Consider the following 25000-nt stretch of genomic DNA (forward strand, 5'->3'; position numbering starts at 1 on the left):
TTCTAACACAAAAAATGTATTTTCCTTCTGATTACTATAACGCACATGTATCCACCGTGGTTCATATCAAACTTTTTACAACAATGAGTCTTTTACAATTAAGCTAGAGCTAAAATAGTACACTTCTGTGCTGCCTCTTTCCTTTATGAATTTTGGATTTTTGCCCAAACTACTGTTTCTATCGGGCTGCTACAGAGCATCAGATCATCTCATCGGTGTGTAGGCCGCTGAGGAACGTTCACGACGCCACGCAACGCGCTGCACGGGTTCCGTTAGGATTACAATACCTGGACGAAGGGTTTTTTCAATAAGAATTTGTTCCTGATTTTTGGTGTATAGTTCCTGTTGTCTTGCTTAACGGAGATCATTCTTCACCTCGATTAGGACTTTAGTGGTCAGTCACTTCAGGGATGTAGATACAGTCGGAATATAAAACGAATTTTGTTTCCACTGCTCAAGATTTGTCGTGAGAGACAACGCACACCAGCTCGCTTGATCCTTGAGGGGCAATCAACTGTCTTTTATCATAACTTTGTTCTTAACTTGCGACTGTGACACCAATGAAGACATCACTCGCTTATCCTGGGTTTCTGAATTTACAGGATGTTATCAAATTTCATTTACGTATCCCTAATCGTCTGATTCCTATGCCCCTACTAGCCTAATACTGGGCTCATGGGACAAACTAGACCTCATATAATCCAGTGTGTACTGATCACAGGTAGAGTTTATAAATATCCTGTTTTTATTATCCTGTTCATTTTCCAAAGGTCATATCTCCCTATATGTTTTAGGTATTAGCTTACCCCCAAATGTCAACATTCTATGGATTTTCTTTCTTTGCATAACTATAATTAATGTCCTGCAAATCCAAACACTTTGGGGTGCATCACCTAATGCAACTTATACTGTTAAATATAAGCCGTCGGCCTTCCTCTTCGTCAATGGCCACAGATAGTTGAACCATCCATAAGCTCTTTCCCCAAGTATGGGCAATTAACTACCTGAGTGAGCACTAGGGTTACTTAATTGTTATCACAATGAGGTAGGCAAGAGTTGCGAATAAAGCCAGGTCTAATTAAATATCTTAAAGATAAGCTTCTTGAAAATTTTTATAATGAAGGTTAATAAAAAAAAAAATGCTGAGGTCCATGATACTGAATTTCGAACTTCAAGCTGGGTCAGCAGTCTAATAGTTTTTATAGGATAACAATGGACTACCAATAAAACAAGCATTTTCAATGCAATCGGTCTCGCCTTTGGTACCTTATATGTATTTAGCTATGCAGCACATTGGCCTGGGTGCTGAAAGATCTACTGTTCTTTAACATGGAGGGAAAGTATGCACCAAACTGCGTGACACACCAGGTATGGGAACACATAGAGAGAAATATTGCCTTTCAGCAGGAAATGGTATAGTCCAAAGCTCTGTTTTTAATATAAAATCAGGGCCTTCGGTGGTTGTATCACTGAAAATACAAGATGTAGAAATATATTATTGTCTGCGGGTGCTTGTGGAAGACACTTTCTATGGACTGGAATTTAAAGAATTCTAAAGTGATTCTGGTATATTACTGACCTCTGCTGGTCGTTTTCTATCAAGAAAGTTAAATAGAGGCAGTTGCCAGAAAAACAAAAAAAGACAGTCCCTCAGCAGAAAGCAATTCCGGTATTTTACGGACCACTGCTGGTCGTTTTCTATCAAGACAGCTAAACAGAGGCAGTTGAATAGAAAAATAAAATGTCCCTTAGCGGAAGTAGACAAGTCCTATGGCTGATCTCCAGAGCCCAAAAAGTACATAGACATATAAGTATATACTAAAGTATATACAAGAGGTCTTGAATGCTCGACCTAAAAATAGGACTTCTAAAGTAAGCATCTCTGTATGAGACACAGCCAAATGAGGACTACGTACCTGAAGTCACAAGATTTTAGTAGTCGGCTGTCCTGCTGGAAATCCTTTTAAGCAGTATCTCTTAAGACTACCAACCAATGATTCTAGAAAGAATACCACCAAAACACATTTTAAGGGCCGTATTAGGCAGGAAAAGCAGAAGGGCGATGCTTCACCCAGTGTATTGTCACCACAACCGTGGCCCACAAAGCGCCGATACCATACTTCCCCAGGAAGACAGTCAGAAACTATGGGGAGGGTGTTATGAAGTCAGGACTATTGCCTTATACAAATAGAGCAAAATGGAAAAACGTCATCTAATTCACATCTATTTCTTGAAATCTTTTATGTACTGTTATTTTTTTTCAATAGGTCAGTTCAGTCCGTTAATTTTGCAATCTTTCTTTTCTTTCTTTTAAATCTTTATTTCGATTATGTAAATCATAAAAGAACATACAAATACATTGAAGTCACAAAGGTTATCTTTCAAAAAGAAAGTCATTCATAAGTAAAAGATACACAAAACCTAGGGAAAATACAATTGCAAATAGATAATAATAAATGGATTGGAACATAAACCTAGTGTATGATAAACAATTACATTTCATTCCGTAAGATGGATTCTTCTAATATGCCATATTGCTGCCAAATACTTGCTGATAGCAAAGACAGTGCGAGAAGATAGATCACTTTTTAGCAGCCTATAGGCATCTAAATATCGTCTGAATCCCCAGCTCCTACAGATGGGAACAATCCATTTATTCCTTGATTTCGTGTACATAGGGCAAAAAAACATTAAATGAATATCGTCCTCCAGCTCACTAGAGCATGTAGGACAATTTTTTACAGTAGGGGGATGCCATCTACTGGTAAGTGCTCTAACTGGGAGTGCATTATATCGCCATTGTAAGAATAATTTTCTCAGGGCGACAGGATTAATGTCATTCAGGACAGTTTCTAGTAAATAGTGGTCCTTGATAGTTAAAAATGTAGTTGTCATAGATCCCAAATTCTCATTAGCAATAGTAACCGAGAGATTAAAATTGTGGTAGAGAGCCACTAGTTCTTTGCGGGGTATGGTCGCACATGATTCTAGGGGTTTTGTCCAATGGGTCTGTAACCCCAGCTTAGCAAATTCATTTTTAACATAATTCAGCCATGGGATTTTACCCAGGGCTGGATGAAGATAGAGTTCCAAAAGTTCAGAGCGATAACTCAAGAGTTCAGGGGTTGTCCAAAGACGCCTCCAAAACGTTAGAGGCTTCACGCCGAGTTCCTCCCTTATCGATCTTAGTCCCATATCGAGCCTAAGGGGAAGTAAGGGTGTGCTGGGTGGAAGGGCGGACAGGCTCCTTAAGAACTTATTTTCCGTAACGACAATCTCAGGGGCACAATCAATGCCCCAGAGTTCACCGCCATAGATTAAAGCCCCGCGAGCCTGCAATTTATAAATTTCCATAGGCGGGCCAATCGGGTGCGTCATGGATTGATTCCATAATTTCAGGATTCCCCCTACCCTTTGATTTAACTTTAGATTTAATTTGGTCTGATGGTGAGACCAGGTCATTTTCTCATTGAGTGTTAGACCCAAGTACTCGAAAGTGTGGACTCTTTCTAAGCTGGTTCCATTTATAGTAGGATTAGGTCGTAAAGACCTCGGGGGGTTGAAGATCATAAATTTAGTCTTAGCCGTGTTGATCTCCAACCCCCGATCGTTACAAAAGGATACAAAACCGTCCAAGACGCGTTGTAGCCCCATAGGGGTCTTAGCTAGAAGCAACGTGTCATCGGCAAACATAATGGCCGAGATGGCAGTACCCGCAAGGCGTGGGGCATCTCTATTGGGTACCTTGTTTAAATGAGAGATGAGACCGTTTACATAAAGGCAAAAGAGGGTGGGCGCCAGGACACACCCCTGCCTTACCCCCCTTTCGACAGGGAAACTAGCTGAGAGGCTGCCACCCCTCCCACATCTTACACTCGCATAGTTGTTGGTGTGGAGACGCACAAGTGTATGCAAGAGGTGCCCTGGAAGTCCTAAATCCTGTAGCACGGCCCATAATTTTATGCGGGGAACAAGGTCGAAAGCCGCGCGGAGATCCACAAAAACTGTGTATAAGGACCCCCCCTCTATCTTTACTGTTTTCCAGTAGAGCATACACAACCTAAAGATCTGATCGGTTGTGGAAACGCTCTTTCGAAAGCCTGCTTGGTAGTTGCTCAAGATCTCAGACGACTCAACCCAATCCATAATACGGTTCAGGATCAGCCTCGAGAAAAGTTTTTGTGCAACATCTATCAAGCTAATAGGCCTGTAATTCCCTGGCAACAGTGGAGAACCTTTTTTGAAAATAGGCACAACTTCGGCGCCTAACCAAGTAGAGGGGATTGGCAAGCCGTTCAAAATGGCATTGAACAATAATGTAAGATAAGGTGCCCATATACTAGGTTCATGCTTGTACAAATCACCCGGTACCCCATCCAATCCGGGTGCTTTCCCCGCAGGAAGTTGGGAAATTGCAAGCTGGATTTCAGTTAGCGAAAATATTTGATGATCTCGGCTGGGTACTATGTATAGTGGGCTTACAGGGGCAGACAACGGGGCCCTGTAGAGAGTGCTAAAGTGGATTTCCCAGGCTTCTGGAGCAATGTTGTTATTTACAATTGGAGCGGGTTCAATTGTCCCAGTGGATACAATCGACCAAAATCTCCTCGAATCTCTTGATTTTAGGGCAGAGGTTAGATTCTCCCAATTTTCAGTAGCCCATTCCAGTTTAGCAGAACGTATCAGGGATCTATAGGTCTGTCTCTTGTGTTGGATGTCAGCCTTGGGAGCCTTGTTCTTTATAGCCCCTAGCAGGTCGCTCTTTGCCAATCTACAAGTCTTATTGTACCAATTGGGCTGTTTGACAGATCCCTTTTTACAGGGTATAATAGGGTTAAATAGCCCAGACAGCATAGAAAACAGATCCTGGTGGGCAGTTGCCAAGTCCTCACAGTAGTTTGGGGGGGAATGCTGATCAAGAATCCCCACTATATTGTTTAAAACCGAGGCGACGGCAGCATAGACTTTGGATATTTCTTTATCATTACGAACCATTTTACTCCATTTAATTCTCCGCTTATTATTAGAGAGAATAGCTGAATCCGAAGGCTCCGAGTTAGATGGAAGCGCCGGAACCTGAGGGGATAAACCAGATAATGAGACATCCAGTACGAGAGGATTATGGTCACTCTCCCCCCTTGGGATGACTTGAAAATCTAGAACTCTATTCCAATCCTTGGCTTGAACAAAAATGTAATCAAGCCTAGCCTCTCTACCAGGTTTATTAAATGTGGGCTTAGGAGGGTTATCTAAGGTAGTTCGACCATTGCAAGCCCTAATAGAGTGGACCATTGTCAGGGAGGTAATCTGAATAGCCAAAGGTGTCCAGGCCCTAGCCATTGGGCCGGAAACCTGAGGGATATTCCAGATTTCATCCTCTTCCTGGTTGATTTGATCCACCAAGCCCTGGAGTGGTTCAAAATGAGAATTAAAATCACCAACTATAAGAAGCATTATATGATCGGGTATTCTAGTTAAAACATTCGAAAGGGCCTCAATCACCCGGGATTCCGCACAAAAATTCACGGGTCTGGCGTATACATTAATCACCGCCAGTTTTTTGTCTAGGGCCCAATCCAGTATTATACATAGAATGTCGTCCGACCCAGTTTCAAATTTAGTAACAGTACAACCTAAATAAATAGCAACCCAAATAGTCAGGCCGCCAGAAGGGCGGCCACGCCCTGACCACACTGCAGGAATTGAATAGGTAGCATAGCCCAGTCGATGGTAATCTTGTCTTGCCCAGGTTTCTTGGAAACAACAAATTTGGTGAAGATCTATGAAGGAACCCCAAATTGGGCAATCAAGCTTGCTGGGTAGGCCAGCTAAATTCCATGAAAGCACCTTATGTTTTGTTATACAATTGGAAGAGGGTGGTAGATTTTTATAAGGAGGTGGCACAGGCAGAGTCGGAGAAATAGGGGTGGTGATAGGAAGAGAAATAGAAACAGGGGAAAAAGGATGATGATTAGAAGGTGGAAGCAATGGGGGCAATGAAACAGAAATGGAGCCTTCCTGTGGAAGTCAATCGACATCCTCAAGGCAGGCAAACCTGTTGAAAGTTGGATAGCCAGCAGACATAGGCTCGACGAAATGTACGTGCCTGGGCCTGCCTCTGGCCGCGTTGCCCCTAGGTTTTGACCAATTATCATCTATGTCATCCGGAATAGAAATGTGGAGAGGGGGATAGAAGAAAGACAGGGGAAGGGAGTTAATAAGAGAAGTGCTGTTACCACCAGTCCAATTAAGAATATAGGGAGCTGTTAAGCGGTTGCTAAAATTAACCAGAATACAATCACCCTTGATATTCTTTGTAGTGCTACCAAGCCAAGGAACCCTTCTTACCATTAAAACCTGTGACCTCACATTAGGAGGGAGAGGCCTATGCTTATTGAGCCAGTTAATGACTTTATTTTTTAGGGAAGCATAGGATTCAGTTGATGAGTTAGCAAGCTCCGGGACACCTGTTAGAACAACAACATAAGGTGAAGCCTCTGGTGGAAGATTAATTACGTTCCTCCTATTTATTGGGGCTGTACTTGGGTTGGTATTAGTCCTTGGACCTTTGTTATTTAGGTCCAAATCTGCGTATTGTAGGTTGGGTACTGTAGCTATGTTCTTAGTTTGGAATTGTAATTGACATTGAGGAGGCACAGGGGACGTATGTTGTGAGGCAGGGAGTAGCAGCAGAGAGGTAGTTGGATTAGATGGAGGAAGGGAACCCATAGGGGTAGGAAGGGATAAAGAATGTGAATCCGCTTTTCTTGCTTCGCATACAGCACATGGTTTGGCTCTGTTCACTGATACATTTGCCGGGGATGTAACAACCCTTTCTATTTCCTTAAGCCTAATATCAATTGCATCAAACCTAGCAGTCAATGAAATGAGGAGACCATTAATAGCAGATTGTACAATATCATTGTATCGACAGGAGGTCTCATCAGGTTCTGCAACACAATCAGAGACATGTATAGGAGTATTGGATGGCAATACAATGTGCTCTAATGGTGATTTGGGGGTGCAATTGTTGACTTGCGCTGGCCTAGGACATGTTGAAGTGCGAGCTTTATCAATGCTGGAATGGGATCTATCTAATCTAGGTTTTTTCCCTCTCTTGTTGGGCCCCGCGCGTTTCCTTTTTGGGACGGCTCCCTGCTCAATATACTGTGCTCCAGTTAACGACTGGTCCAATAATCGGGGGTGTCTAATGTGGTCCGCTCCCTCTGGTATTGGTTGAAGGGTATCTCTACGTGAGGGGGAACTGGATCTTAAATCACATAGAACCGATTCAATTGTACGGTCAATACTATCCATCAATGCTACTTGAGAGTCATCAAGGTTTGTGGGGGAGCCTGCAGAGGCAATTAAACCAAGGGATGACCTACGCGTACTGGCAATTCCGTCAGATAGACGCCTTTCTAGTATGTTCAATTCACCTTGGATTACAGAGTTCGCCCTAATGATAAAGTTATCCAGTGTTCCAGATATTATCGGTTGAGCTTTCAATAATTTACCTCGCGTATCCATAGTTACTTGCTGCCTTGTGCGGGGCGGAAAAATAGATGAAAGGGACAGGGCCCGGTCCGGTCTTGACCGTGCTTGAACGGGCTTAAACGGGCCCGCCCTTGGCCCGGGCTTCGCCCCGGACTACGCCCCGCAACGCGTCCCGCTACGCGATAGTAGGGGCGGGAGCTAAGTAGGAAGAGGAGGAGCCGGGAAGAGTGCCCAGGTGCGCTCAATCCAGTTGTACAGCAGCGCACCCTGGTCCTCGCAGTCCCAGCAGGTGACGGGCTCCAAGTGCAGGAAACAAGATATCTCCGTTAAAAGTCCTCGGTAACAAAGGCTAAAAGAGGAGCAGAGTTCTCCCGTGAACACGCCAGCGAGCGGCTCCCGCGAAGCGTTATATTAGCAGGAGAGTGGTGGAGGAGGAGCCGGGAAGAGTGCCCAGGTGCGCTCAATCCAGTTGTACAGCAGCGCACCCTGGTCCTCGCAGTCCCAGCAGGTGACGGGCTCCAAGTGCAGGAAACAAGATATCTCCGTTAAAAGTCCTCGGTAGCAAAGGCTAAAAGAGGAGCAGAGTTCTCCCGTGAACACGCCAGCGAGCGGCACCCGCGAAGCGGGGGCCGCGATGCGTTATATTAGCAGGAGAGTGGTGGAGGAGGAGCCGGGAAGAGTGCCCAGGTGCGCTCAATCCAGTTGTACAGCAGCGCACCCTGGTCCTCGCAGTCCCAGCAGGTGACGGGCTCCAAGTGCAGGAAACAAGATATCTCCGTTAAAAGTCTTCGGTAACAAAGGCTAAAAGAGGAGCAGAGTTCTCCCGTGAACACGCCAGCGAGCGGCCCCCGCGAAGCGGGGGCCGCGAGGCGTTATATTAGCAGGAGAGTGGTGGAGGAGGAGCCGGGAAGAGTGCCCAGGTGCGCTCAATCCAGTTGTACAGCAGCGCACCCTGGTCCTCGAAGTCCCAGCAGGTGACGGGCTCCAAGTGCAGGAAACAAGATATCTCCGTTAAAAGTCCTCGGTAACAAAGGCTAAAAGAGGAGCAGAGTTCTCCCGTGAACACGCCAGCGAGCGGCTCCCGCGAAGCGGGGGCCGCGAGGCGTTATATTAGCAGGAGAGTGGTGGAGGAGGAGCCGGGAAGAGTGCCCAGGTGCGCTCAATCCAGTTGTACAGCAGCGCACCCTGGTCCTCGCAGTCCCAGCAGGTGACGGGCTCCAAGTGCAGGAAACAAGATATCTCCGTTAAAAGTCCTCGGTAGCAAAGGCTAAAAGAGGAGCAGAGTTCTCCCGTGAACACGCCAGCGAGCGGCCCCCGCGAAGCGGGGGCCGCGAGGCGTTATATTAGCAGGAGAGTGGTGGAGGAGGAGCCGGGAAGAGTGCCCAGGTGCGCTCAATCCAGTTGTACAGCAGCGCACCCTGGTCCTCGCAGTCCCAGCAGGTGACGGGCTCCAAGTGCAGGAAACAAGATATCTCCGTTAAAAGTCCTCGGTAACAAAGGCTAAAAGAGGAGCAGAGTTCTCCCGTGAACACGCCAGCGAGCGGCTCCCGCGAAGCGGGGGCCGCGAGGCGTTATATTAGCAGGAGAGTGGTGGAGGAGGAGCCGGGAAGAGTGCCCAGGTGCGCTCAATCCAGTTGTACAGCAGCGCACCCTGGTCCTCGCAGTCCCAGCAGGTGACGGGCTCCAAGTGCAGGAAACAAGATATCTCCGTTAAAAGTCCTCGGTAGCAAAGGCTAAAAGAGGAGCAGAGTTCTCCCGTGAACACGCCAGTGAGCGGCGCCCGCGAAGCGGGGGCCGCGAGGCGTTATATTAGCAGGAGAGCAGGAGAGTGGTGGAGGAGGAGCCGGGAAGAGTGCCCAGGTGCGCTCAATCCAGTTGTACAGCAGCGCACCCTGGTCCTCGCGTTCCTAGCAGGTGACGGGCTCCAAGTGCAGGAAACAAGATATCTCCGTTAAAAGTCCTCGGTAACAAAGGCTAAAAGAGGAGCAGAGTTCTCCCGTGAACACGCCAGCGAGCCCACCCCCTCCAGTATTTTCAGTCCACTAAAAGCCCTGATTGTCAGTGTAATGAGTCACATTTATGTTGCACTGAGCCGTATGCAAAAAACAAGAGGGGAACCATCAACAGCGCATCAGGTGAAGTGGTACCGGGGCTGGAGAGTCAGGGACCTACTAAACCAGAACCCTCCTTGTTCGTAAATGGAATTCATTTTGCAATCCAGAGTTCTTTTATTTCAACAGGATTTAATTGTTCTTTAAAAATAGGATTTCAGCTTAATGCTAAATCATTAATGCACTATGAGCCCCACTGCGTCTTCTCCTTTGAAGTACATTACTCTCTTCTATCCACGTAAACAAATACTTTTTATATACCTGTAATGTGATAAAAAAAGAATATTTAAGTAGTTATAAAATAATAAAACCATACTTTACCACAGTAAAATATGTATTCCTCACAACCACAATGTTCATCCTGTTACCTCATTCAAATTCAGTCTCTCATCTACACTGCAAATTATGTGTTGCTTAGGTTATCACATTGTGGTTAGTCTTCTTTGTCTTTCCACTGGAGTTCAAAGTCAATTAACAGAAACCAACTTAAATCAAAATGGTGGAAATGTTCTTTGGCCAGTATGGAATCTAATAAATCTTCGTGCAGGAGAAATGAAGTGGTTCTCTCCACTCAGTATCCTTATTCAACCATTACTACCTGTAACCGTAACTGGTTAAGATTATGTTTTTCCTTAAAGTGTGAGGCTTTAGGAGATTTTCTATTGACAATACCTAATCTTTTATGCTCAACTAATCAAATCTTAAGGTTTCTTTAGTCTTCTCAATTGAACATTCACTGGGACTTTTCAAGAGTTACAGATTGAAATTATCATTACAAGTGGCCAGTGGTTTTCACATATTTGTCTATGGGTGTAGAACAATACACCAATTTGTTGCAATGAGTACAACTCAATCAGGAAAAATCATGTTAATTTGATCATTCTAAATATAATATTCTTGCTTCTTTGAAACACAAATTTAGGTTTCAATTTGAAAACATTTTTTAAAATCGGGTTCTGCTTGCATTATTAACCAAAGTTATTATACTGTTTTTTTGTGCAACTTCAGAATGAAAACAAGTCTTTCTGATTCCTTCTTAGGTTTTACTTTTAATAGATGCGTTGGACAAAAAATATACTTTTACTATATTTCTGCTTGGATAACCTATAGCTTGGAAACTTTTTGCATATCTATACTTCTTCAGTCTTGTATGTGCTGGACTCCTATAGACAACGATTCAGCTGAATTAACTGTGAAATCAGAAAATGTTCTTTTAACAGATTATGAATTATTGTTAGAACTTAATACAGTTTTACTTCCAGGCACTTTATTGAATGAGCAAGTGATCCATCTGTCCATGTTAGATCACTCGTGCAAGTATACATCCATATTTTGTTTACAGTTAATTTTATGAGTGAATGAAATATGACCATGTTTCTTGTTGAGCTCTTGAAAATGTAATATCAGTTCATCTTCTGGAACAACCCACATTACGGAACTATGCTTGAAGGCCTATCTTCCATTATTCACTCTTAAAAATATGACTCTGCTCAAGCTTAGGCAAAAAATATTTGATGAGTGGTGTCAACATTCAAAATGGTAGGCCAAGAAGACGGTCTAGCAAGTTCGTGTGGATTTTGGACAACATGAAAATGTTCGATGCACCAAAGCTGCAATCTTGCAATACTGACCTTATTTCTGCAAGTTCTGTGCATGCCATCAGAAGTATTTAAATTCATGGTTGATTTTGTGGGGAGCAAGGTCTCCAGCACACATCAGTGTGCAGATTTGTACATTTATAAAGTTCTGCCATCAGCAAGAGCAATTTTTGTACAACTGAGTGTGAGGTATTCAAATGTGATCTCGGAACTGGTGAGTGTATGGTCCCAGTAAGCCATAACTTTATTGTCAAGAAGTTTTATTGGAATGGAGTGCCAACTGATGCTTTTGAGCACATGTGAACAAGCAACTGGTGTGAGTCTATAAAGGCACCCTGGGAGCTTTCCGAGTGTAGGGCCACAAGAATACCATACGCACACTTTGAGTTAGGCCAAGTTAGCACTTCAGGAGCTGCTTGCAGTGGCACAGGTATTGTGTGGTACGCCCTGTGGCTGCATAAGTCCTTTCTCGATCATGGCAACTTGACAGGTAGCACAATAAGCGTCTTCTTGAAAAAGACGTCCTCACCTAGCACTCCTGAAATGGCGATGAAATCGCTTAAATGAAGAAAAAGATTCCAATTTGTTCAATTAGATGTGAAAATTTAATCAATGATTTGTAATCCACGTATGATAATTCTCATATGTTTAAAATATCCAAAAAGTCGATGTGGTTCACATGTTGAAAGTAAATACAATAGTTGCGGTATCCTGAATTCTCCCATGCATTTCGGGTCTAACCCTTCGTCAGGGGGAATGAGTGTTAGGTGAGAACGTCTTTTCCCAGAAGACGCTTATTGTGGAATGTAACACACCTCATGAGATTAGGAAGTGGTACTCACAAGCACCAAAGAGTTTTTCTCTTGATTACAAATCACTTAAAGTTTAGTTACTCGAGAGTGCGACCGCTGAACCAGTTTTCCAACTTGACAGGTAGAACAGACAAACAAACTTTGGGCCACTGAAAAATGTGTCAACTGTATCTTTGCTTCCAACAATTCGAGATATCAGATTTGAGCAGCTACATACATTTTCAAGTCATACATTAGCTCTATTCATTTATTGCGTTCATTAATTCAGTCATTCTAGTGTGCCCTTAAAATCCCCTTAACAGGACATTCCATAAAACTCAGACCATCAGAGTGAAAAGGTCCTCTACCGGAGCAGATGAGAGGCAATAGAAAACAATATGCATAGGCGTTCAGGTCCTGGAGTCTGTAAGCACAATTGGTGGGCGACAGCATCCAAGAACTGAACATGGAGCCCTGGTATTTACAGAAGAAGATCAAGAGAAGGGAAATTATGTCAGTGGGCATGATAAAGTATATGGGCGTAAGCAGTATCGAGATGAGGAGAAAAAAATCAAGAGTGGTCAAAGCACGTGAAAGCTGCACAAAGTCAGCCATTCCTGAGAGACAGAAAATCAATCACCTAAGATAGGGCAATATGTGAAAGGTAGGTAGAGACCAGTAAAAGCGATGTCGGATATGCACCAGATTTCAAAGGCTATTTTTATTTGCTTTTAAAAAATGTCCGCCTTCAAGGGTCTATGAAGAGAAGGTAGGAATAAGAGGCGCTTGAACTTGGGTATGGCGCTTTGGGGAAGCAGATATAATAACACACAGACGATAATTGAAGGCACAAAAGAAGACAACTCATTTCGTAGCTGCGCATTGTCATCTTGCACAAAAATATACACAAATAATTAAGAAAACTATAGAAATGTAAATAGTCCTCTACTGATTATATATTCTCTCGTGCACAAAGAACACAGGGGAAGGGGAGGCGGGTAGTGCGAGAGCATACCATGTTTCCAAAATGCAGCCTGTTAGAAATGTGTATCTGAATCTAAAAAAAAATTCGATTTCCGTGGCTAGCATTATTGTAACTGCTAATTTTACAATTAATTGATATTTATTTCAAGTAGACCAAACAAACTTAGCATGCTAATGAAAATAGAAGATCGGTTCTGAGAAATATAGTTCTTTAGTATTCTCACTTTTTTATTTTATTATAGAAACTATCCACCATAACGTGTCCTTGTTCCTTTTTCTTCATCTTTCTTTATGGTTTATCTTGTAATTTGCCCCTTTTTAAGATGTAAACTCAGACATTAGATTTTAGGCTTGCTGTTCCTCTGTTTGACACATTCAGCTCACTGCATCTGAAAGGGGCACAGTAAAGGCCAGAGATTTTTTACAGTTTAACACGTTTTGCTGTTGTTCTCCCTTATGCCAATTTCTTCTGCCTGCTGTTGCCCTCTCTCATGCCAACTGCCACTCTTTTTATACCCGCAGCAGAAAAGCAGGAACGGATTGTCAGTTGCTGTTGGGAGCCATGAAGATATTGCACGGATAATGGCGCTTTCAGTTTCATTAGTTTTGATAATATGCACATTGTATTCTGACACCAAGCAGAATGGCCATTTAATGGCACCGAGGCATGCCACACCTGATGCGAAAATCATGGCAGGGAACCAAAACCCATCATTAATGAGCAATTGAAAATATAGCGAACTGAGAAAGAATTAGTTGGAAACTACGTCTGCAACAGTCCTGCGTTTTTCCTTCCGCTTTTATACGACCTTTCATATGCTTAGAAAGGAAGGCAGGCGCATGCAGTGTCAACAGACTGCAATTAGCTCGGGCAACAAGCTGAACCGGGGCGGAGCAGTTGCCAGAGAACCAGACAGTATTTGCACAAACCAGGGCATTTTACATTTTCGGATGAAAACGTATGCGTTTTCAATATTAGCATCTACTTTTGTAAGGGAAAAGCTCCGTAGTTCCATATAGTCTGTTTATAGCGTGCAAGGGAATTATTTTAAATAGTTCAGTTTAGATCAACTTGCGAGTTTGACTGCGGGGACTAGTGAATCATGTAACATCAGTTCGAAGATTATAGTTATCGAGTACACAAAAAAACAAAGTGACAAAATATTCTAAAAATCTTTTATTCGGCGCCCTGCGATGCTTCTCTACCCAGAGTTCTACAAAGCTGCACGTACACGTCTAAAGCTACAGAATATTTAATGTAATTAACTATGTGAGCGCGTGCACCCGCAACTTACCATTTAAGTTTAATGAAATTTACATAATAGCGTAAGCACGTGACTTTTAAGTCAAAAGCATTTCCTAAACAGGATATTTTTGCTAATAATGCATGATTTATACCAGTGAAGTGAATCCTTATCAAAAATAAGGCGTACAAACAAAAGCCTACAACTGCAAGGACAAAATGCACAGTAACGGCTGGAGCCAACTAAAATGCAACTCACGCTTTATTTAACCAGTACAAGCTACAGCACCGGGAGAGGTGATAACAGCGGTAGGTGAAGCGGCAGCACGAAGGAAGAAAAACACACTGTACGGGGCTAGGGGCTGCCTCCATTTGAGCACCATCATCCTCTCTTCTTGTTTAGTAGTGGACTACTTCACGCCCTTAATGTATGCTTCAAAATGTTGTCTTGCGCTCCATTAGTGATATTCAGTTTTTTGTGCTTGGTGGATAGAAATTGCTCAAAATGCAATCTCGCTTTTGTTCAATTAAATCAATTTCTTTTGCACAGTGGTCTCATTTCTATGCTGGAATCTCAAATAATGGAGATATCGATGTGATCAGTGAAAAGGAATTCCTGGGCTTGAGATTGCTACATGACAAGGTAAAATACAGAGATCAGATACCGTTCTGTATTTGTAATCGGAATTACCAAATAAATACGAAGAGAAGGGGAAAATGATGGCAGCGTGGGAGAGAGAACTATAGTAGAGATATTCAAACCAGTGAAAACAGAAATCAAGAGAAAAGTGTTGAGGCACTGTTGGGATCAGGCATAATTCTGAATGAGATATCAGACCAAGGAACATCGCTCATTGACTAGTCATCAAGTCGAGTCACGAGTATTTTTAAGGCACTAAAATCCTAAGTGCAGACACTACGAAAAGACTGCCTGATATATTAAAAAAAAAAAACTAGCTATGTGCCAAGAAGTGGAGCTTTCAGCATGCTTTTGATTTCTATCAATCATGTGGGATTATGTATGTTTTATGGAAGGTTGTTTCATCATTTGGACCCAGGGACCTGGAAAAGCCTACCTTCCAGTGTGGAGCATTTATAATCCTTGAGAGATGTAGACATTCTGCAGTCTGTGACCTCAAAGTTCCCCCTGGGGCAGAACATCTTAGGTGTGCCTTCTAGTGGGGCATTAAAAATAAAGAGAAGAGAAAAAAACTTAACGCTGTTAATAATCAGACACTTGTGCATCTTCTGCAGTGTGGTGCTTCCATGTCCGCAACCGTTTAACCTGGCAAGTACTCTGGTGTAGTAATTCTAGATCTTTAAAAAGGAGCCAAAGGATTTACTTTGAGTTACCCACAAAAATAGTGATACAGTAATCAAGTATGGAACCAACTATGGACCCAGTAATGGTGTCTCTATATTCCTCACAGAATGGAGTTTAACAAGCTCTACAAGACAATATAAGGGCAACAGAGTTTCGTTAGCTGGTTGCTTGGACCCTCCCACGGTCAAAAAGCCATCACGCAACACTCCTAGAGTTTGAACTTCATTTGATAGGGACACTGCTAAAAGTCCAGCACTTATGGAATTCCTTCAACTGCTGTGTTGCGGCCCGTGAAATCATTGGTAATAATTCTGTCTTAATAGAACTGAGATTCACCCAACTTCCTTGCACACACTCAATTATTACTTCACCATGATGATACGAGTATTAGCATCAAAAAGGTAGTCTCCACTCAGTGGCATTAGCAGTTGAGTCATCATTGTCAATATGAAAACCTTTACTCATGCTTCCAGATCGTACAATGGGATTGTATTAATATTTAAGAGGACAAAGGGGAGCCATGGGCACTTCACAGACTGTCTCTGCTGGTGCTTCAAAAACCCTATTTCTGGACATACAAGTTGTTTTGGTAGGAAAAAAGAATGTGAACTACATAAAAGACGATGCATAGGCACCTGCCACGTGGTGCATGTGATTCTGAACGGTACTTTGATTATATCACAAGCAGCCAAGAGGTCAGGGAACACCAATACTGCAGCATACCCCTGGTCTGTAATCTTAAGTAGTCTCTGTCTTAGTTCCTGCAGAGTTATCTCCGTACTGTCTGAGTGCCTGAACCACAACTGCTAATCTCCCCAGCAGCGTTGTGCATCCAAATACTTTGCCAGTTGTTTGGTGGGCACCTACTCTTATATTTGCATAAGGACAAGGATCATAGGGTCTAAAATTAAAATTTTAAGCAGAGGAGATATCTATGCATGTTTCAGGCTAACTAGGACATGACCATCTTCCAAGGAGCACTTTACAATTTAAGTTCTCAAGGGATCTGAATGCTTTTATCCGAAGTAATGGTTCAGGATATCCAGGGCAATTGGTGGAGTCCATGTCCAAAAATGATGGTTCAATTTCCATTAATGTCACTTTTAGTAAAAAGTGAACTGAAAGAAAGCAATCAAGGAAATGGAGGTCAAATCTCTCTGAAGTGGGTGGTGCAATTGTATGTTACTCATCCTTTTGCCTGTTGGCCCTTTTCGAGTACATCATTGTTCTAACATCAAGGTCATTTTTTTAAACAGAAAAGCCCAACATAATTTGGACTGGCATACCGTCCTCTTAGGAATGACAACATTCAGTCAATGATCAAACCATTGTCACGTATATAAGAGCTTAAAATATCTCCATGATCTGGTAATTTATTCCTGAGTCCTGGCAATGAGGCATGCTGATTTTGTATCATCGCACAAAGAGAATTCGGGACCGGGAGCTATTTGGAAAAATAGAAGGTCCAGTACCCGTGCTCCCAAAGAACAACATGGTATACACTGGGGCGTAGCTGTTCCTAAGGTCTCAGGAAAGTAGCAACCAAACTTTGGTTGGCAGAGAGGAATGGTAACAAGTGGTCAGTCTCAAAGAGGGTTGGGTTATAAATAGTGATGGGGGAATCCCTCCTTTTGGATATAGTGCCCTCACACACCCTTGCGAGTGTCATGCTTCATCATCGGGGGTTGCTCCTCATGGGGGTGGAGCTGCAGTCCCCCACAGGCCCCGCGAGAGGGCTCTTTAGCGGAGATCTTTTAAGGAGACGCCACAGTTGTGCATGTGGGTGTGTGGGCCTGGGGAGGTAAGCGAGTAGGTGAATTAAAATTACCAAACGGTACCTAGAACTTGTGTTTATTCGTGGGTCAGAGTGGTAAGCTAAAATAGATGCGGATCCTGGAGCTCCTCTTAGAAACGAATAAAGAGGGCGGATGTGTCACTAACCGCTGCTCTCAGAATTAATGCAGGAGTGAATTAACAACACAAAAAATAGGTCAACATGTTTCGCGCTCTTAGTTGGTCCATAAGGGATCCATAGGCACTTCGTCAGGACCAGAAAGCTCCTTAAAAGATCTCCACTAAAGAGCCCTCTAGCGGGGCCCGTAGGGGACTGCAGCGCCACCCCCACGAAGAGCAACGCCCGATGATGAAGCATGACACTCGCAAGGGTGTGTGAGGGCACTATATCCAAAAGGAGGGATTCCCCTATCACTATTTATGACCCTACTGTCTTTGAGACTGACCACTTGTTACCATTCCTCTCTGCCAAACAAAGTTTGGTTGCTTCTTTCCTGAGACCTTAGGAACAGCCACCCCCAGTGTATACCATGCTGATTTTGTACCCTCAATAACCTATTCATTCTTAGCACGTTTACAGTTACCTTATTCCCTTTAAGATTTGGATTCAACCATCTGCTATAGCCGCTTGCAGGTTTGCCTTCCCATATTTTAAATCTGAGGCACTCCATTCTTAAAGCTGGCAAGCCTTTCTCGGTCTGCGGTCTTTTAGGAGGGCTAGCTGTCCACGCTCCCACAAATAGTCCAATTGTAAAGATCAAAACACTTCCTTAGTTGGGTTTACATATTGATCTGCCTGCATGCTGAAATTTCTCAAGATTCAGAGGGGGTGATTATACTTCCTTAATGGGTGGGCCAGTTCTAGGAATTCGGTTTAAAAAATGGTGCCAGTCCATAGTGGTCAATAAAACACAGACCACAGGCTTTATGAATTTATTGGGATCTTGATGGGTACTACTTAAAAATAGACTATTTGGTTAGAAGTGATTTATAGGTGCACAAGCTATTACTGAATACTAAGGCCGCAACTACCCCTCACAACTCCCCCCATCCCCCGTTGCTACAGCACATTCCTGTTTTTCACTTCAACTGAGAAATGATCTGGTTGTGTAGCATGAATTCAAGTGTTACTTGTTATAGTTTTGGAGAGTGACAGGATTTATAAACCGTTTGAGTAAGATGGGGTGAGTCACTGCTGATCTAGGTTTAACATTAAGCACTCTCATCTTGATGCAAGTACAGGCAAGTCAGGTATATAGCTTAATGGGAATATCAATTTGAAAAACTGAATGCAGTATTGAAGTCACTATCATATATAGAGGGATAAAAACATCTCGGAATGAAGAACAGGATAAGTACAAGTAAAACATTGGATTTGTTAGTGCCAAGTGTAATGCTATGCAGTGCTTGACAGAAAATACATGGAATGAATTGCTGCACATTGTGAGAGGAGGCTAGCAGAGCTTTTCAAATGAGTCCAACTATCCTGTGCCGCCTAAACCATTCCCCCATTTCCCAGATTGTCCGTTTCTGGATGCAACAGTGTAAGTCCTCCAGAAGAGCAACGGAAAACAATGTCAGAATTTAGGCAGACCCAATGAGTAATAGTTCCAGTTTTGTGAACATCAAAGTCTGAATAGGCCACTTCTTATATGTAGGTGTTAAGTGAAACAATGCAGAGAGATCTTATAAAACATGTGAAAGTAATAGATTTATCTCATAATTTAAGACCAGTGAACCACTTTCAGAGACAGCTTTTCAGAGTTTTTCTGTGGTGCTGTCGCCTACCAGAATATGACTAAGATTAGCTTGTGTAGACTTGCCTCTCCAGCACAGAGACTTGTTCGTCAGATACACTTTCTGCATTGTCAAGGAAAAGCTGTGCAATAAGGTCCGTTGTCTGGTATAAATTGAAGGCTGCGTTATGTTGGCATTACTGGCAGAAAAATAAAGATGAGAATCTGCGAGCATCCAAGAAACATTTGTTCTAAAAGAAGCACCACATAAATGACAGAACACTTTCTAGCGAAAAGACACACAACAAATGACCTTGTGGTGGGTCATTATTGAAGAAACTTAGACAGAATATGTTTTGAGAAGGAACAAAGATGAATATACAGTTTATCTGCACATAAAACAGGGTTATATGACAATATCTCCAGGAACACAGTTCCAATTTAAACAACCTGTCCCCAACAATAGCACAATTGTGCCCTAGTATAGGGAGGAGGTCCTAATTATTGTTATTTCACATATCAAGCGATTCAAAGGGACCCAATGAAGGGGGTTTCCATTAATCCCACGGGAACCCCCTAGGAATATGCACTTATAGATGTTCACCGCATGGTAAGAAGAGGTAGGAATCCTACAATGGTGGATTCTTAAATGTCCACTCATTTGATTCTTATTTTTATTTTTGCCACTCCCACAGTTCCTACACACTTACATCCTTGCGGGGTTTTCCTAATTCTGTTATGTTTCCAATCCAAAATTGTATGCATTTCAAATAAACAAGTGACTGGTACACTGTCAGCTAATGTCCCAGTAAAAATTAGACCAATTATACACAATCACCAATTCATTATCAGTGGGACGAGTCAAGTTAATTTGCTAGAAATAAACTTGCTATGCAAATTGAACACCAGATGGTGTTGCAATTCAGACAAAGGATGAAGACTCTGGTTTTAAAATAATATCACAAGAGTTAATATGCTCACCTCTTTCACAGAAGACAACTTGCCTCCTGATTTAAAACATACTGTGAACAAGGAGGTTTGGAGTTTTTCAGGAAAAGCACTGAATTGATCAAAACTACAGTACAAGCTATATCCTAACATTACTCCCTCTTGCAACAAATCAAGGACTTTTCCAGTTGTTGCGGATGGCTCTGAAGGGTCTATCATATTGAATACGTGCAATGATGTAGTGTATTTCTTTTGTTTTTAGATTAATCGTTCGCATTAATTATGCATTCTGAAGGCATTCCTAGTTGTGTTGCAGTTCATGTGTGTCATGTCATGAGTGTACCTTTCACTCGCTGAAAATGCCTAAAAAGTGTTTTTTTTGTAATGTCTGCCATATCTTTTGCTCATTTGTTGACGGACTCCCTGGCAGTCTGTTATTTGACACCAGCCTTAGAGAATTTCTCTTGACTTATGACATATATTGCTGCTGATTTGAATTGACTAACTAATTGCCAGTTTGCTTTCTGTAGTGTTTCTTAATTTTGAAAAAACCTTCTTGGCTTGAACTTTGAATCTAGTCCTGTGTAGGTTTTCTTTATTTGCCTTGGGTTCTCATCCGTTGGGGTTCACAGTGCTGGTCCAGCCAATCAGTGCTTTGGTAATTTATTGGTGCAAAGCACCGACAAGCCCTCAAGATATCTGGGGCCCACTACGCACTTTGCTTTTCAAAAAGATAAGAGAAAGGCCAATAACTATCTGAATGTTTACATGCCTTGTACTGATGCTGCAACTCCCAACATGACGATAACTTATACATATGGCCTTAGTAGCACTTGCGGTTATCTTAACACTGATTCTTGATCAATAGATATATTAAATAAAGAACTGAAAACCTGCGTTGATGATTAGAATGCACTGAAATACAATTATGCTCATCCATCTTGATGTGCTGTTTTCACTGAATGGCTGTTTTATCTGCATATACCACTAAAAAAACTCAAACTAAAATAGATATGGAAATGATATGTGGTGACAATAAGTTTCAACAAAGTCAATACCCAGCCTTTCTGAAAAAGAGAGTTATCAAGTCTCACGCAAAGTTTTTATTTCTGACAATATTAGGTGCTGGCTAAAAAACTGAATGTTATTTTTAAATGTGATATGTGAGTCATTGTAAGGCACTTTTCGGTACACTGACAACAACTATTAGACTTTCATCAGAAAGCAAGATGTGTTTATAGTTTAGTGTCTGCTGTTTCATTTGTTCATCAGGGAGGAGATATGGTTCACTGACTAAGCTGCCCGCTTTGAAACCTGGTGACCTTGGTTCCAATCCTTGCCTTAGTATTTGACTCAAAATCATATGATTCTGCACAAATCATTTATTCTCCTAAAATTCTACATCCGTGAAATGCAATTGTAAATATGGGAGATGTAATTCAAAGATAGAAATCTCACTTAAAAGTACAGTGCTCCATTGCTCTGGAGTAAGTTTGGTGCTGTATAAACACCCATATACAACTGACTTGGCTACCTCTGCATGCACCATAGGTCTCCTCATGGCTTAACATGGCCTCATATTGGCTTACAACCTTTTTTTGTTGTTTAACACCAGTCCATGTCTACTGACTCCTGCCTAGTTTCTAGAATTATCCCTGTTGGAAAATGGCACTCTCTGCAGGTTCACCCCCAAAGCTTTTTGCCTTCCTCGTCCTATTTTTTGCTATCTTCATTTTTCCGGCCTTAGAACTCTGAGCACTTTACCACTGCTAACTAATGCTAAAGTGCATGTGCTCTCCCTCTAACACATGGCAATGTTGGTTCATCCCCAGTTGGCATACTTACTTTACCTATATGCCACTAGTAAAGTGCACTGCATGTGCCCTGGGCCTGTAAATTAAAGGCTACTAGTGGGCCTGCAGAACCCCTTTGTGCCACCAACGTAAGTAGCCCGTGCCACCAACTTAAGTAGCCCTCTAACCATGGCTCAGGCCTGCCACTGCAGAACCTGTGTGTGCAGTTTACAGTGCCACTTCAACCTTGGAAGATAAACCTCTTGCCAGGCCTAAACATTCCCTTTTATACATATAACTCACCCGTAGGGCAGGCCTTGGACAACCCAGTGGGCAGGGTGCAATGTATTTAAAAGGTAGGACATGTATTTTAAGTTTTACATGTCCTGCTAGTGAAAAACTCTCAAATTAGTTTATCACTTCTACAATGCCTATATCTCCCATAGGGTAACATCGGGATTACCTTATTACAATTTATAAGTGTGATTTCCAATTGTGAAGAGATCGACTTTTCAAGTCAAGACCCCCTGTATCTGCAGCCAGGGCAGGAAGGGAGGACCTCTGTGCATTTCAAAGCCCTTTCTTTAAAGTCCGCCCCAATTCAAAAGCACAAATGGATGTAACCTGGACCTCAGACCCCACCACTTCAGTACACTTCTGTACCTGGGAAGACTCTGCCAGGAAGCAGAATTACCATGCCGCTAAAGGACTGCCACTCTGCTGGACTCCTGCTTTTCTGGACTCCTGCCTTATTATGTTTCCTTGCCATAGTGAGAAGGACTGGACCTACATCACTTGAACTCAGAGTGACTCTAAGGGCTTGATGGCATGCCTCCTGATCTGAGGTCTCAGGGACAGGAAAGACTTCCATCTTACCTGCATCTGCACCTGGACCCTGCCATCTGTGAGTCTGACCTGCTAAGTGGTGCCACCCCAGGCCTGGACCCTTGGAAGTGAGGCTTAAGGTGATTCTTCAGCCAACCCACGCATCCTCATTGGAACTGGCACATCTTCGCCGTTGCGGGGATCAGAAATGGCGCATCTCTGTCTTTTCATGACTAGGAACCGGCGCGACCTCATCATTGCATGGAGCTGACCCAGCGCATTGCCTTCGGAGCCAGCATATCGCCCTTGGAATCGACGCACCCTCTGCTTCAAGAGCAGAACCGACGCATCGCATTCGAGACCATTGTATTGACCGCAGAACCGATGCATTGCCCACTTTGCAAGGAGAAAACCGATGCATCTCCTTCTGTTGCAAGGTCAGAACAGATACAACGCTTCGGCTCCAGCCCACATCTTCCTTGACCCAAACCAGGATCAAGGTACTTTTTTTCAGCGGGCCACTCAAGTGGGTCCCTGTATTTGCTTGCACTCCATCGCAGTTGGCCTGAACTTTTAACTTTGCACCGTTCCAGTGCGACTAGATATCCCAAATGTTGCTTCTAAGTGCTATTTTACAGTTTATTCTTTGAACATTTCAGTTGCAAGTTCTACTTATTGAATTTATGTCGTTTTGGTTTTGTTTTATTTATTAAATTAGGCTCTAGTTTTCAAACCTGGTGTGAATTCTTTTTGTGTGGTCTTTTCACTGTTTTAATGTTTGAAGTGTTGCATAAATACTTTATACATTGCCTCTAAGTTAAGCCTGACTGCTCTGTGACACGCTACCAGTGGGTGATCAAAGAGTAATTTAGGGTTTGCCTTACACTTACCCTGACTAGGATTGTGGTTGCTGCCTGACTTGGGCTCATACTCTAGTCAACCAACAACCCCATTTCTAACAATCGTTCACTCCAAAACTCTAGTGAAAAAGCTGACCATGTTCACAACATATAACCTTTAGCTCATCTCATAAGTACTTATTTAACATCCTCCCAACCTTCTCTTGTAGTGCCTGTGACTTTTACATTTTCTATACCTTCGATAAACTAGCCTTAATAAAGCCCAATGAGGACAAAACAGGTGTTGGCTGTTGTGCTCTCATAAGACTAGTCAACTCTACCCGTGGTTAAAATTTGATGTTCTTCAACCCAACACAAGTAATACAACTTCTTCTTTAAGAATCTTCAAGTGCTATGGACACTTCCTAACAATTACTATCAGGCTGTACTGCAAACTTGTGTGCTCCAACCACTTGTTTATATGTGTTTGGGTTTCAGTATCTTCTGCTCTTATAGGTAACACTTGAGGGAGCACAGTGTTTTGGTTTGTGGAGCACCATGTTGAAAAGCGAACAGATTGAGATGCCATTTCTTCTTGTTGCTTCACTACTTTGTGTAATTGTGTATTAGGGGATGTGCAATTTCCCTTCTCACTGCTACTTTTGTGATTGACTGTATAAACATACATACATACATTTATTCAAACCTCATATTCTACTTTGCTGTAGTCATGTATTACATTTTAAAGGACAGGTTTCTCACCAATATCTAGAGGAACAATGTTGTAAAACAACAAATTAGGAACTCAAACTTTTACCACCATTACCAAAATCTATACAACATTAGAGACTGCACATACCTGTAAAGAAAACTTCCACTGTTATACCATGTGAGTTACTATGATGTATAAATATGAATTTTGATCAGTTTTAAACATAAAACATACAACATACCTTCTGCTTAAGTTCTTTACGTGCATTATCCCTATCTATTACGGCCAGGCGGAAAGCTTCATATGCCTTGTTAAGAGGATCTGCCATGCTTTTTCCAGACGTCCCAGTTTACTATCATCACTAAAAAGGATGTCTTAACCAGAAACCTGAAAGACCACAAAAATCTTTTTTAAGGCAAATATCCAAACTCATATTTGTACGCAATTTAATTGTGCCAGCAATTTCATTTCTCCCAAACTGTCTCAAAGCCTAAACTGAGAAACACAACAAATACAGTTTGAAATAAACAATGCAGCATACAAATGCAGAGAGAGGGAGCACCAGATCTGAGGCTTATTTCTTAAAAAAGTAGTGTTCATGTATGCCGTGTAATAATCCTCTGAACATTTCCAACATTTAATCTTCATATGCACATACTACAACTCTTGGATTTCTCTTTGAATTTGGATATATTTAACCCCTTCAGTGCCACGCCTTTTCCCCGCCCTGTGCCGGCCGTTACATTAGCGGGCGGGGTTCATGACGAGCTGGACTCGTCATGGGCACAGCGCAACCGCGGCCCAT

At 42.5% G+C, this 25000-nt stretch overlaps 1 protein-coding gene across 5 annotated transcripts in view; it reads right to left on the reverse strand.

Moving 5' to 3' along the window:
* Positions 1–25000, reverse strand: part of TANK (TRAF family member associated NFKB activator) — a 299318-nt gene that overhangs the window by 123109 nt on the left and 151209 nt on the right. For 4 of the 5 annotated variants that reach the window (XM_085645446.1, XM_085645448.1, XM_085645447.1 and 1 more), the window contains one exon: positions 24437–24582. The exons of the other annotated variant lie outside the window; for it this stretch is intronic. In XM_085645446.1, coding sequence (XP_085501572.1) covers positions 24437–24523 — 87 coding nt within the window. In that variant the 5' untranslated portion in view covers positions 24524–24582. The remainder of the gene's footprint in view (positions 1–24436; positions 24583–25000) is intronic. 5 annotated transcript variants of the gene reach the window in all.

The sequence above is a fragment of the Triturus cristatus genome, chromosome 3_1, assembly GCF_964204655.1.
Source record: "Triturus cristatus chromosome 3_1, aTriCri1.1, whole genome shotgun sequence".
NCBI classification, from domain to species: domain Eukaryota; kingdom Metazoa; phylum Chordata; class Amphibia; order Caudata; family Salamandridae; genus Triturus; species Triturus cristatus.